Source organism: Hyla sarda, chromosome 1 (genome assembly GCF_029499605.1).
Source record: "Hyla sarda isolate aHylSar1 chromosome 1, aHylSar1.hap1, whole genome shotgun sequence".
Lineage (NCBI taxonomy): Eukaryota > Metazoa > Chordata > Amphibia > Anura > Hylidae > Hyla > Hyla sarda.
The window spans coordinates 375054785-375070588 of record NC_079189.1 but is presented as its reverse complement, the minus strand read 5'-3'; the positions used below and the strand labels follow the sequence as shown (position 1 = coordinate 375070588).

At 42.6% G+C, this 15804-nt stretch overlaps 1 protein-coding gene across 6 annotated transcripts in view; it reads right to left on the bottom strand.

Annotated features, from left to right (window-relative positions):
* Window positions 1-15804, bottom strand: part of LOC130275550 (transducin-like enhancer protein 4) — a 129685-nt gene that overhangs the window by 55225 nt on the left and 58656 nt on the right. For 5 of the 6 annotated variants that reach the window (XM_056523640.1, XM_056523659.1, XM_056523650.1 and 2 more), the window contains one exon: window positions 15765-15781. The exons of the other annotated variant lie outside the window; for it this stretch is intronic. In XM_056523640.1, the coding sequence (XP_056379615.1) occupies window positions 15765-15781 (17 nt within the window). The remainder of the gene's footprint in view (window positions 1-15764; window positions 15782-15804) is intronic. 6 annotated transcript variants of the gene reach the window in all.

Below are 15804 nucleotides of genomic sequence, written 5' to 3'. Positions count from 1 at the left end.
AAACAGATCTATAAATAAATAAATAAAAAAGGCTCATGTCCGATCTTTTTTCTATACTCAACTCATGACTTGACAGACCCTATTAAAGTCAAGGGGATCCATCAGGACTCTAATTAAATTGTCAGTTGTGCTCTGACCCATTCAGTGCAAAAAGAAAAAAAAATAGAAGAGTAAACCTAGCTTTAGTGCACAGTCCTGAAGCTACCTCTCAAACATTTTTGCATACGGATTGCACATAAATTAATCAATTTTGTAACATTTTCTATAACTTATACTGCAAAATAGCTCAGTTGTCCCCAATGGTCCTTTTCACATATTTTATGTAACCGACTCTTGAATCAGACACATTAAAAAACGGATATCATTTGACAAAACCATCTGAGGAGAAGTGGGTGCTCAGATGATGCTAGTGCTACTAATGCCTTAAAGGAGAGTCCCAGTTTTGGTCAACATAACCTTTCACAACATCTATATCTATACAATGGAGGAAACCTATCCAAGATTTTAGCAGTTCGAACACAATAGCAATTTGTTGTGCATCTTCCATATTTATGAACACCATAAATGTGCAATCTCACCACTGGCAAAACGTCTTATATAAATCTTTATTTTAAAACTACGAATGTGGATTTGCAAAGTATGTTTTGCCAAACTTCTAATAGAATTTGGGGTGAATTTAGTAAATCCCCCAAGTATGTTTAATACCATTATAAATTCCAGGCTGCCTGTATGTCCACACTATCATTCACAAGGTGAATCTGTTTAGTAATCATTATGTGCCATTTGCTGGTCTTCACTTGGAGTTCGTACTATTACAGCAATGCACAGATCATACTTTTAGGTCATCTACAGAAAAAAACTGAAATAGCCTCTGCTACATATACTTGGAGAGTCGGCTACAGGTGCTAGTTACTCCTATTACCTATTTGTATTTCTGAGGAACACCAAGAAAGCCAACAATTCCATAATTTACCAGATAAAAATCCTCATCTACTGAAAGCACTGCCTGGATAAATCTCACTTCACTTTCCATTCTGCCAACCACTGAGGGCAGGGCCCAGGGGAGCCCTTCAGCCTATTTCTGTTCACGCAATGTCATAGGCAGAAGCCAGCCCAATCTGCCCAAATCGGTGCCAAGTAATAAAAGTGGAAGAAAAAGAAAAAGCAGATATTCATGCATTTCACACACCTTGTGCCCTGTGGTCTGTTGCCAGGGCAACAGGAGACCACCAGTGAGCACATTATTAGCTTTACAAAGTCAGTCTCGGGGGGGTCATGGGCACAGAAGTGCTGATTTACAATGCTGAAGCGTCGCCATCCACATCTTGTGTGTAGAGAAATATATAAAATAACTAAAAAGTTACAATAGGTCTACACCCAAAATACATATCAGGTTGCTACGTAGTCATAAAACGATGCAATAGTCTATATACTCAGAAGGGAATTCCAGCTAAAGACATTAAAATGCAAATGAAGTGTAGCCGCTGAACTTTAGTACCCTCGGCGCTGCAGAAGGATAGCTATGAGGGCAGTTAATAGGCCTCCCGTCTAGAATAGAGCAAAATTATCCGGAATATATAAAAGAATAAAGATATATTATATATATTTTTTTTTTATTTTTTTATTTTTTTATTACAATTTAACACCTTATGTCGCTTCTATGGCAGTAGTAACCACTTAGCTATTATTTCTTTACAACACTGTAAAATAAAGCATCAAACTGCTTTTTAGATACTTTTTTTTTTTTTTTAAACAAAGAGGCAGGGTGGCGGGGAAATGACAGCGGAATGAATAACATCTTACATTCAGACTGCAGGAGAATGAGCACACAGAGAGGCAGCAGCCATTTCCTGGGAAAAGATAAAGCACTAATGAGAAATGACTTGCTGCTCATTCAGACAACAGTTCCCTTTGTGGTCGGGGCTTCCTGGCTGACAGGAACCCAGTGCCTCTTAATAGGATTTCCATATTATTTCTAACACCTGCCTACAAGTTATTTGTTTACATTGAAGGAGGCAAAATACTCAGATCAGACATCTGCTTCCAGTTCAGCTATATCTTAGCAAAGCATCGAGAAAGTAGCTTTGTTACCATGGTGACTTCATTCTCTCCCAGTTGCCTGCCACACATTAACATTTCCAATTTTATTTCGCTATTCAGCAGGCCGAGTGGCTTGAGGTAACAAAAAAAAGAAGCAAAGAAAGAAAGAAGAAAAAAATAACACAACGGGACCATCAAACCAAACATAAACCTTAAAGTGGATCTAAATCAATTAAGTGATCAGTAAAGTGTCTCTGGATAGACAGGAGAGAGCTCTGGAGTCAATGTGGTTAATGCTGTCCAAACAGAAAAGACCGCCACTCCCCTTGTACTTTGCTTTTTGTGTCCTTTTCATACAGACAACACATTATTGCAAACAATGGAATACTTTGCATAACCAAGGCAAAATTTACCTAGCCATTAAAATGCGCACATCAGACAAAGTACAGCAAGCGATGCAAGAGGTCTGTTGTTTTAAGCCATCAGCTTGTAAAACGGACTAAAAAAAAAAAAAGTGAAAGAAGTCATCAATGTAATGTCTAAATAAGAGGCATCTGCCCCTAATGGATCACAATGACAACTGTCGATCACTGAAAATCAAACAATAAGTCCCAAGCAACAGTCTGGGTTTACAGCGTTCTTCAACCAGAGCACTGGATTCCCAACTTGGCCTCCTGTATAAATTTATTGGCTGTTTCAAACGTGTTCCCTATTACTTAAAGGGGTTGTGCGCTGCCCTGACTTTCGGAGCTCCGCTCACAGCGTTTGGAAGTTCGTTACTTCGAACGCTGTGTGCGGGCTTCCGTGTTCGCGACCGCCGGGCGTGACGTCACGCCCGACCCCTCGTGACGTCTCGCCCGCCCCCTTGTGACGTTGGTCGCGCACGCTTCCCATAGACTTTTGTTGAGGGGGCGGGCGAGACGTCACGAGGGGGCGGGCGAGACATCACGAGGGGCTGGGCGTGACGTCACGCCCGGCAGCCGCGAACACGGAAGCCCGCACACAGCGTTCGGAGTAATGAACTTCCGGACGCTGTGAGCGGAGCTCCGAAAGTCAGGGCAATGCACAACCTCTTTAAAGGAGTTCTCCCTCTATCCATAAGATAGCACAGTGCTGTACTATGTAGTGGGTGGCATGGTGGCTCAGTGGTTGGCACCACTGCCTTACAACACTGGAGTTTTTATGTCCACATCATATTTGTGTTGCTTTCCCCCAGGATCTTTAGTTTACGCCAACATCCCAAACCACAGGTTCAAAGAGACAATGTCTGTACAGCCCTCCAGTAGGTTAGTGCTATATAGAGGAATTCCCAATAATTATTATTACTCGGGTATCTTTGGAAGTCCCATAGAAAGTTAATAAAGCAGCAGGAGAGCATGCGCACTTGCAGTTAATTCACTGGGGGAACAAGGTTCTGTCCTCATAATTGGTGGAGGTATCAGGGATCAGATATCCCCTATAAGTTTTAATTTTGATATCCTCTTTACAAATTGATAATAAATACAAAATGTCATAAAAAAAACTACAATGAAGGAAGATTTAAAGGGGTACTCCCACCCCTAGACATCGTGGGGGTCCCAGCGCTGGGGGCGGGCAACAACAGGCATTCCACCATACCCCCTCCCTTAGACATGAATGGAGGGGACGTGATGTCATGTGATGTCATGACCCCCGCCGCGTGAACTCTGTTTTAACATACTGTTCAGAATGCTGGGTGCTGCACGGATAGATGATAAGATATCTAGGGGCAGAGTACCTGTTTAAGGCTCCCCCATCCCAGAAGAACTCATATGGCTGAGTATATGTGGATTGTACACTTTCTAGTCAATGGTGGTTTAGTTGCTTGTAGGTTATAATCATTCTATCCTTGGCAACAATAGAAATAATCAAGGCCTTAATGCTTAGTTGTGCTATATATAGCAGTCAGCAGGAGCCTACAAAGCTGCAGAGTAAAGTATGGGGAAGGGATACTGTTGGAGTATATAACCAGAAGCAATTAAAGTTAAAAGGCATGTTCAACCAATGGCATTTAAAGCAATTCTTAAGTATAATTCTCAGTGTGGCCAAACACCATTCAGTTCCCGGGTTGTATAATACAATTTTCTTAGAACCGCAGGCCAACTAGGCCAAGATTTGAAGATACCCAAGGAAAAGCTATCTGTGGGGATGCCTGATCCACTGGCCATAATTATACGACCTGTAAAATACTAAGGCAATCCTGACAGCATAAGCAAAAGAAGGCCTTTGGAACTCTAGCTGAGTTACTCAGTTTAGACTTCTGTTACTTAATTTACCCTGTGTGAGTCTGGAGTGGGAAGTCATGTACAAAGCAGAGTCCACTCACCCCATGACTGACCACCTAGAATTGATATATGTCCCAAAGATGATTATTATTACCAGTTACAAGCCATTCATTGGAATAGGTTCACTTGTTACACACCACAGTCTGCATGCCCACAGGTTGACATTGACACTATTAAACTAAATGTATTACACGGCTCCGGAATAGGAACTTGTAATTATTCTTTGCTAAAGCGACCCAAAATATTAAAATGTAGGAAGCAAAGCAAACAGCTCTTTCCAGCAACAAAGTCTAACCTGGGAATCTGTTCAAACCAAATTATCTTTCAACTCCTTGGAAAGTAAACAATAGGTGAAAATGTAAATACAAGCCAGATCTATCTCCGAACTGTAGCACAGAAGAGGTTTCCCAGAGGAATCGATAATATAGCTCGACATCGCTAAATAATACCTTTCCTTTTACCTTCCGGATCCACAGGGAGCCGAGAGAAATAAGCAACACAAAACTCACAATTATGGATTATGTATTACCTGCAAAAAATGACTCCAAACAGTTCAATGTGAAGGATCTGAGGGTGACATTGTAGAGTACAGGATATGCTAACAAAAAAACAGGATACCTTATCGCCAGGCTGTGCTCACTGTCGTAAAAAAACTTTTGAGAAATTATTTGGTTGGTCATTGAATCTATAAGTCTAGCACAAGGTACTGCTGTTGTACAGTGCCAGTGCATGTAAATTGCTATAGCAAGAGATCCCATATGAATTTACAGTGCTACACAACATTTCCCCCCATGTAACCTCGGATAGCTCGTGTTTTCACTTATTATTATTAGTGAATCCTAATACCTGGCAAAAGTAGCCTTATAGTCCTGCAAGGGTAATCTTAACCTAGTTGCCAAAAAATACTGATAATTCAACTATGATTTAGTGTGATCAGATCTGTGTCGGAGTCTCTATCAACTGTAGCAATTTTTTAACCCCTTAACGACGAGCGCTGTAAATGTACGTCCTGGTGACATGGTACTTAACGCACCAGGACGTACATTTACGTCCTAAGCATAACCGAGGGCATCGGAGAGATGCCCGGATCATGCGCGGCAGGTCCCAGCTGTTGATCACAGCCAGGGACCCGCCGGTAATGGCGGACATCCGCGATCCCGCGGATGTCCGCCATTAACCCCTCAGATGCCGTGATCAACACAGATCACGGTATCTGCAGCATCGCGGTCACTTAATTGGATGATCGGATCGCCCCCAGCGCTGCCGCGGCGATCCGATCATCCAGCACGGCAGCCGGAAGTCCCCTCACCTGCCTCCGCTGTCTTCCGGGAGTCTTCTGCTCTGATCTGCCTTCCCGCAGACCAGAGCAGAAGATGACCGATAACCCTGATCAGTGCTATGTCCTATACATAGCACTGAACAGGATTAGCAATCGAATGATTGCTATGAATAGTCCCCTATGGGGACTATTACAGTGTAAAAATAAAAGATAAAGTAAAAAAAATGTGAAAAACCCCCTCCCCCAATAAAAACATAAATTGCCCCATTTTCCCTATTTCACCCCCAAAAAGTGTTAAAAAAATATTTTATATACATATTTGGTATCGCCGCGTGCGTAATTATCCGAACTATTAAAATAAAATGTTATTGATACCGTACGGTGAACGGCGTGAACGTAAAAAAAAAAAAAAAAGTCCAAAATAGCTGCTTTTTATAACATTTTATTCCCAAAAAAATGTATAAAAATATTTATTTAAAAAGTTTTATATAAGCAAATATGGTATCAATAAAAAGTACAGATCATGGCGCAAAAAATGAGCCCTCATACCGCTGCTTATACGGAAAAATGAAAGTTATAGGTCTTCAAAATAGGGGGATCTTAAACGTACTAATTTGGTTAAAAAGTTTGTCATTTTTTTTTTAAGCGCAACAGTAATAGAAAAGTATGTTATCACGGGTATCATTTTAATCGTATTGACCCAAGGAATAAAGAACACATATCACTTTTACCGTAAATTGTACGGCGTGAAAACCAAACCTTCCAAAATTAGCAAAATTGTGGTTTTCTTTTTAATTTCACCACACAAATAGTATTTTTTTGGTTGCGCCATACATTTTATGGTAAAGTGAGTGATGGCATTACAACGGACAACTGGTCGCGCAAAAAACAAGCCCTCATACTAGTCTGTGGATGAAAATATAAAAGTTACGATTTTTTGAAGGCGAGGAGGAAAAAATGAAAACGTAAAAATAAAATTTTCTGCGTCCTTAAGGCCCAAATGGGCTGCGTCCTTAAGGGGCTAAAGGAAAGAACAGTGTTGCACTCTGCACCATATTTACTGACAGACCTCATTATAAAAAGGGGTCCATACATCTTAGACCCCACCATTAACACCAGGTTCAGCTGATCGTCTAAGGTGTATGGCTACTGTACCTCCTGTTGGGACAGGCTTGGTGGATTTTTACCGCACAGTCGTTTCGTTTTTTGGAAGAGATAGGCCAGCGTCAGAGCTTTCTGTCAAGTCAAACATTCATGTGTATGGGAAGGTTGTGAAAGATCACTGTCAACAGATATTGCAGGGCCACCATAATAAATCAATTACTAGTGTCCATCGCGCAGCAGATCCACCACAAAGTTGTCATATGCATTGGTGTTGGAAACCAACGACATGGATGTGAACAGAGACATAGTTTGCAAAGTAATAATCTTTCTTAAAAACCAATTTGGCATAAGGATAAAATTGCACAAATTTTTACTGTGAATTTAGAAAATTTCAGTAAAAACACAAAAAGGTACTGTGATGGTACAGCATAAAATGCTACATGTGTACACAACCTTAAACTCTGCTATTAGTCATTGTTGCAACAATCAATAAATTAAACAAGCAATACAAAAATGTTTTTAATATAAATATAAATTTCCTATATGGGTTAAATTAATACAATTTTTGTTATGATCAGAATTACTTTATAGAGGACATAACATTTTTTTTCCAGAATGAAGTAACATTTTGGGAAACATAAGATTTAAGAATATGAGATTTGTACTGCAGCACCCATACAGTAAAGCCACACCCCAGGCTGCTGAATTATCAGAGGATTATTATACATCAGATAATAGGAAAGCTTTGGGAGTACATAAGGAGATTAGAGGTCAGGATCCCATTTTAGGATTGACTAGATTAGTGCTGCTTGCCCACACTCTGCCCTTGGTAGTTCCATTTTAAATATCTATATATTTATAGAGGAATGGGTTGTTTTGCCATTTAGCCACATACATCTAGAGGTCTGAGGACTTCCCTGGTCAACATATATGGGAAAATGTAATGTCATGCAGTAATAAACTATAAATTCACAGTCAATTTTTTTATATAAGAGCCACATTGCGTACATGTAATAGGTTCAAGATCAGAGTATACTTGGAGGGAAGTTAAAGTTGTGTTCTTAAAAGCTCTAGAATCACAAAAGGGGAAAAACAAAAAACAAAAAAAAACACTTGGGTGGGATGTGTAGGAGCAAGATTCCTTTTTATTTTTAAATACTATTACAATAAACTGTCTTTTCAAAAGATACCTCTCTTCCTTCAGGATGTTTACATTAACTCCCACATTTCTATCTGAATACAGGGATAGTGTTTTTCAAGTAAAGGTCATTGGGGTTGGAATTAATCTTATTCTATAGCATTTTTTTCTTTTTTTTGACCATATTAATATAAAAGTGTATGTTTATTTTTATTGAATGTGAACAATTTAAATTTGTATTAAACAATGAAATGCTACGAGGCTTTGTAAAAGGAGTTATTCTCTACCACCCGAAGCTGCTTTCAGTATTCTGCTGGTTGCTCTTGAAACCAGACTGCAGGATATGACCAGGGATGTCCCGATACCGATACTAGTATCGGTATCAGGGCCGATACCAGGTATCTTCATGGTATCGGGGACTCGTCTAATGTCCCCGATACCAAATCAGATACCTGGTGGAGTGCTCCACTCCGCTGCCCCGTCCTCCGGTTTGCATCATGACCACTGCCCCCGTTTTGCCGTCCGCATTATGGTGTCTTATGGAGGAGCATGTGACATACACGTCACTCCCTTGCGCCCAGCGTAGCGCTACAGAGGAAGCAAAGTGACGTGTATGTCACATGCTCCTCCATAAGCCGTCATTATGCGGACGACAGAACGGGGGCAGCGGCAGGGATGAGAACGGGGCTGCAGCATTGATGAGAACGGGGCTGCGGAGCGGCGACACCGGACAGTGAGTGTCTACAGGAGGGTCCTTCTGGCTACAAAGGGGGGGCACTGCTGGCTACAAAGGGGGGGGGCACTGCTGGCTACAAAGGGGGGGGGGTCCTGCTGTCTACAAAGGGGAGGTCTTGCTGGCTACAGGTGGGGGTCCTGTTGTCTGTCTGCAAATACTACCTACAAGGGGATACTACCTACTATTAAAGGCAATCTTACAGCAGAGTCACCTACACTAACTTGAATTTATAGATAGATAGGTCAGGTGACCCGGTTTCTATAGCTGCTCACCATGTGAACATCTCGCTCCGGAGACATCGGTTTCGCCGCCAATGCAAATGTTATGCCCAATGGAGAAGAGAGAAATCTAGGTTCATACTACAGCAGCTGCCTCCATTGTACACAACAAGGAACCCACATATCAGCACGGTAAGCAGTAGAGATGAGCAAACTTACAGTATATTCGATTTGTCACGAACTTCTCGGCTCGGCGGTTGCTGACTTTTCCTGCATAAATTAGCTCCGCTTTCAGGTGCTCCCGTGGGCTGGAAAAGGTGGATACAGTCCTAGGAGACACTTTCCTAGGACTGTATCCACCTTTTCCAGCCCACCGGAGCACCGGAAAGCTGAGCTAATTTATGCAGGAAAAGTCAGCAACCGCCGAGCTGAGAAGTTTGTGACGAATCGAATTTACTGTAAGTTCGCTCATCTCTAGTACGCAGCGCCAGAAACCAGGTCACCCTGGTGTCAGATTCCCTTTAAAATAAAAGTACTCGTACTTGAATTAAAGTATCGGTACTCGTACTCTGTCTTAAAAAAAAAATGGCATCGGGACATCCCTAGTTATGACCTAACTGCTCAGCTCGGTGTGTCCATCATCTCAATTCCCACAATGTACTGCCTTCTGCAAGCCATGAAAATGTACATGTCAGTATCAGACCAATTACATTTAGACAAGTAATCCATTGTCAAACATTTTATGGAAATTTATACTAGGAAGTGTAGTTTCCTAAAAGTGTATTTTTTACACTATTATTATTATTATTATTCTTAAGTTACTAACAACAGTTAATGTAGAAATCCATTTCAGAAAGTGTCCCTAGTGGTGGCTGCATGCACAAGACTAATGGAAAGAATGGTATTTGGAGCTCTACATCAGTAAGGCTGAACTTTGCTCATTATTAAAAGGGGTTGTCCAGGATTCGTTTAGAATAGGTAATTGACATCCAATTGGTGGGGATCGAAATCCCTTTAAGATATAGAAAACTGCAGTCAGCATACATGTGGTGCAAGCAGCATGATCCAAGTACACTATGATTACTTTGAGATGCTTGGGTGTTATAGTTTAAGGGTAGGGTAACGCCTAGTGCAAAAGAACAGTATATGCGCTACTGACCGTCTCTAGAGTGTGCCTCCTTCTGTGCCCGTGTGTCCTGCATTGTCTGCTTGTAGCAGCAATTCGCCACTACGAGCGCACACACAGGGATCTTCGAGTCGCACCTGTGAATGCGCAGTTCATTTACAGACATTGCGCTCTCAGCCTAGTTCAGGGAGCAGGGGGGGGGGGGCATGTCTGCGAGTAAACTGTGCATCTGTACACAACTCACAAATGTGCACTTAATGACTGAACACAGCTTCAAATCTGCAGCTTCGGATCCTGCACATCAAATATGAACAGGATACTTTACGTGTAAATAAAATAAGTCCTAAAACAGCATCTGGGACCCTGGTAAGTAGTCATTTGGGACTAGTTCCTCGAGTCCTGGTGGTATTTTAATCTAGGATTTCTCTGAAAAGCCTGACCATTTCAGAGTAAATCATAGGGAGACATTTATCATTAAAAGTGTACCCTACTCTTTTTTTTTTTACCGATCTTTTTTCCTTCTAACTTTTTGCTTAGCAGTGTGTAATTTATCATCTGTGTCTACCTTAGATAATGAATTCCCAGCGGCTGCGCATGTTTGTTTGTTTTGCGCAGGGTAGAGAGGTTTTGTACATGTGCTTTTGGTATGTGTACTTTTGCGCCTAGAAATCGGGGTTAGCGCAATATTTTGCGACTTATTACAAATGTGGCATATGATAAATAAGTGTGCAGAGCTGTCTAAATCAGAAAACGGTGTACTGCTACGCAAAACGCTAGGAAACTTCTATTCAAAAAGTCGCATATAAGTCGCAAAATTTACAAGACTGCGACATTCAAGCACCAAGGATAGACGGAAAAAAACGTCTATATTGAATGATAAATGTCCCCCATAGTGTTTTGGGATTGCGCTGCCTGCACCAGTTAATAAATAAACATAGTGACAGGTTCCTTTCAGGTATTTGGTATTTTCAGTATCTGCTGCTGCTTTATAAGGGATAAAGATGTCTGATTGTGGGGGTCCTGCAGCTGGGGACTAGAGTGATCTTGGCTGCGGCACCCCAGAAATCCGGTGTACGGAGCGAACTTCACTCAATGCCGGATGACTTGCGATGCGGAGGATCGTGTCGTCACAGCCACGCCCACTCGTGACATCACGGCCACACCTGCTCGTGACATCACGGCCACACCCGCTCGTGACATCAAGGCCACGCCCGCTCAATGGAAGTCTATGGGAGGGAGCGTGATGGCAGTCACGGCCCCTCCCATGAACTGCATTGAGGTGACGTGGCGAGCCTCCGGCACTGCACCAGACACTCTAAATGAACGCCGGGTGCAGCAGGGAAATTGGGACCCCGCAATCAGTCATTTTATCCCCTATCCTTTGGATAAGGGAAAAGATGTCTAGGGGCGGAGTACCACTTTAAGATGCCAAAATATGTAATGGGATAGAGCTAGGATAGGATACTATAGGTTATAATGTGATAATTTCACAATAATATGAAACAGTTTGACATGTCCCTAGTAACTCCATAGTGTAGTCAGTTTGCAGAACTTGTCACTTTTTTGTTTATAATGTATTTGCCTTTATCCTTGGCACTACCTAGTGATAAAAATGAACACTTGTTTTGTTTGGATGAAAATAAGAATTTGAAAATATATATTTTTTTTAAAGTCTCTAGTAACTGACACAGCCTGAAGCGGAAATCACGCCTAATTCAAGAGCACGGAGGATGAGACAGAACAGAGAATGTTGTTATGATAATGTCTACAACTTCACCCAGTCCACATGAACACCAGAATACCACTTCCTCTCCTAGCCACAAATAAGTACTTGTAACCTTACTACTGATCCGCTCTCCGGAAATCACAAGCAAAACCAAAAAAAGATAGGCAGATGTTGATATGAAAACCACACAGCTGAAAAAATACATCTTTATTAAAAACATTACTGAAAAGCAATTTACAAGGAAAGAAATGAAAGCTATAAAAATCAGGTGAGTAGTTTTGCTTGGCTCGGAGGCGATGCCTCCTCTTCGCCAATGAGCAATGTAGCTTAATTGCCCGAGCATCCAGGGAGATTAAATTTCCATTTTACAAGCTTTCTCCAATGCTGCCCTATTTAATAATCTACACTGTCAAAAAGAGAAGGAAAAAAAACAAAAAACAAAAATAAACCTCCAGTTCAAGTGCTTTCGACAATTAAACCTGCCCGACGCCATTCATAAATCAAGATTTTGCTACCATAACAAAAATGTTACACAGGGGCCGGCAATACACTGCCCATATTCTCATTACATGCAACACTAATTACAAGCAGCAGATACAGAATTTTCTGCACATTAGAGGCTTTTAGAGACGCTAGGAAAAAATTTCAGGCACCATTAATTTAAATTTCTATTGAAGTTTCCCTTTTGACAGATGGCCAAAAATTACTTATTATTTAGATTACCAAAACTGTCTGTTTGCACATTAGAAGCAGGGGAGAGGGAGAAATTAAAAAGGAGGTAAATTTATGTCTCCTTCATTACCTGCTAAATGTTAGGGAGCCGGCTTCTGTAGGAAGAAATGATTCCTCCTCGGAGGAAACGGTTGATAGGCCCGGGTGGTTGGCAAATGCAAGTTCACCGGGAGTCGCGTACAGACAGTTCTATCAGCAGAGAGCCCGCTTAACAAGGAGACACTTAAGGGAAGGCAGATCAATAGAACAAGCAGCTAACTGCTACTCCGGGCATTGCTGCAAACATTTAAAGGAAATTAGTAAACTAGTTCACCTTGTAAAGCTGGCAGTCAGCCTCCGATGTTGACGCCACCTAACTACTATACAGCAGAAAATCTGTCAAACCACAATTTCCCAATCACCACATGTATCTCCATCAACTCAGTCAACTGACTGAAGGGGGGAGCTCCGGGCCATTTATAGAAGCACAAACTGAATTGAAGCAGACGGGCCTCAGAGCAGAGGTCGTTTTCTTATGTTACATCTATTTCAGTTTGGGCTATTTTTGTCTCAGGCTGAAACAATGTAATTGTATTAAAACATTTATACTCCAAGACTGCAAACAAAGCACATTATTATAACATTGATAGAGCCCAGCTTCAAAGAGAACACTCCTCCTCTCGCAATGTCAACTACAGTTATGCATACCGTTCTTACCAGAGTCTAGGGAGAAAATTTAGCAAAAACATGTGCAGAGGAAAAGAGCAGTTGCCCATAGCAACCAACCAGATCACTTCTTTAATTTTAAAACAGGCCTCTAAAAAATAAAAGAAGAAATCTGTTTGGTTGCTAAGGGCAACTGCACAACTCTTCCTATATTTTTTAGCTGTTGTTGTGCACTCATAGAGGCACAGGGGGAGATTTATCAAAACCTGTGCAGAGGAAGAGTGGTGCAGTTGCCCATAGCAACCAATCAGATTGCTTCTTTCATTTTCCACAAGCCTCTAAAGAGGCCTGTGGAAAATGAAAGAAGCAATCTGATTGGTTGCTATGGGCAACTGCACCACTCTTCCTCTGCACAGGTTTTGATAAATCTCCCCAACAGAGCTGTTGACTAGGTCACAAAATACAAAAAAGCCTAACTCACACAATAGAGTTTCATATGAGCTACAGCTGCAGTCTGTCTACTTGTGAGGGGTTTCAGTTGATACACAAACACAAGCTCCATCGTATGGGGTCACTAAAGTATCTGCATACCGCAATAAGGCAGCATGATCAAGGAAGTTGTATAACTAATTACTAACTGACTACAAGGGTGTGGAAACCCTATCCCCCGACGCCCGGGACATGCAGTTGGCGAGGCAGGTGAATTCTTCAGGCATTCAGCCCTGCTTTGGGCATGCAAGGCTAAATGCCTGAAGAATTCACATATGAAGGGGAAATCACTCTTGCCCCATGACTTAACCCTACAGAACGCAACTGTATGCTGCAGCCTATAGCAAGAGAAGAGGGAGGGTTTGGTGAATGAATGTGTGAATAATGTGGCACAGGAGGTGATAAAGGGGGATTAATGTAATTGTACAGGGGGTATCAGAAAGGGTAATATAATGGCACAGGGGGCATAAAATGGCACAGGGAATATGACACAGGAGAGGATCAAGGGAGGAAAGATGTGGCACAGGGGGTGATAAAGAGGGGGGGGGGGGGGGATGAAATGATGGTAACCGCCCCATTTCTAATGCTGATACTGCGATATTGTCAATGCGCAACGCAATACGTGCAATTGGCGGTATAGCAAGGAGTGTGTCACCAAACTGTGCATGTCTAAAAAGTGTGTCACCGTGAAAAGTTTGGAAAGTTCTGACTAAGTGAGGATAATTGTTTAAAAGGGAGCCCTACCTGATGGGGTCATATCTATCCAGGGGCCTGTCTACCTACTGGGGGAGCTCTACGTAATGGGGGGTCATAACTATTGTGGGGCTCTGTCTGGGAGCCCCACCTTTCTACCAAGTGGGGGGGGGCATATGTATCTGGGGCATTATTTAAACTACTTGGGGAGCCCTACCTGCTAACCAACCTGGGAAATAGGGATCGACCGATTATCGGTATGGCAGATATCGGCCGATAATCACGATTTTGGGCATTATCGGTATCGGCAATTACCTTGCCGATAAGCCGATAAAGCCCCGCCCCCCGCACCGCGACCGCCCCCCCCCCGATCCGCCGCCCCGCATCGCACCGCGACCGCCCCCCCCCTTGTGCTGGGCGGTATACTGGAATGGATTTTTGCCCATACCGCTATACCGGTCGGGCCCCTCCCCCACCCTCCGAGTCAATAAAAAAAATATTAAACTTACTCGTAATGGGGGTGGTCCGGGCCATCCATCCTGTAGTGTCCGGCGGCATTCCGGGTGGAGGGTGCACCGGTCCGGGCTGTCCTTCTCCGGGGGTCCTCTTCTCCACTCCGGGCAGGCTACGGCTTAGTACGCTGCATAGACGCCGCTACGCCGTGACGTCAGGTGCGTCACTGTGCACGGCGTCACTGCGCAGTGGCGTCTATGCAGTGTACTAGGCCGGAGCCTGCCCGGAGTGGAGAAGAGGACCCCCGGAGAAGAAGGACAGCCCGGACCGGTGCACCCTCCACCCGGAATGCCGCCGGACACTACAGGAAGGGAGGATGGATGGCCCGGACCACCCTGACAGGTAGGGGGAGAGAAGCGGGTGGTGGTGGTGGTGACGGCGGCGGCCGCTTATGGCACCGCAAAAGCCACCGCAGTGCATTGATTTAAAGCGCCCGCTTTAAATCAATGCTCTGCAGCGGTGTCGAGGGGGGATAAATAGCCGATAACTTATACCGGAAAATCGGTATAAGTTATCGGCTATCGGCCCTAACCTCCACCGATTATCGGTATCGGCCCTAAAAAAACGATATCGGTCGATCCCTACTGGGAAACATTCTATATAGAGATAGAGAGATATATAGATATATATATATAGATATAGATAGATAGATAGATAGATAGATATATATATATATATATATATATATATATATATATAGATATATATATATATAGATATATATATATAGATATATATCTATCTATCTATCTATCTGGGGCCCTATTTACATACTGGGGGAGCCCTCCCTACCCTACTTGATGAGGGAACGTAGCTGCCCGAAGGGGGGAAACTTACTTATCAGGGGCCCTATCCACCTAAGTTTCTATTAATAAAGACCTTCTTTACAATAAATAAATAAAATAATAGAAAACCAGTCAAGAGTGAAGGCTGTCTACAGATATTCAGTTGCACATAAGCTTTAGAACAATTGATAAAGCACAAACCTGGAGAAACACAAAAACATTCAAACAAAATCTTACCTTAATGGAATCTCTGTCTGAAAGGGGTAAGCCCAGCAAA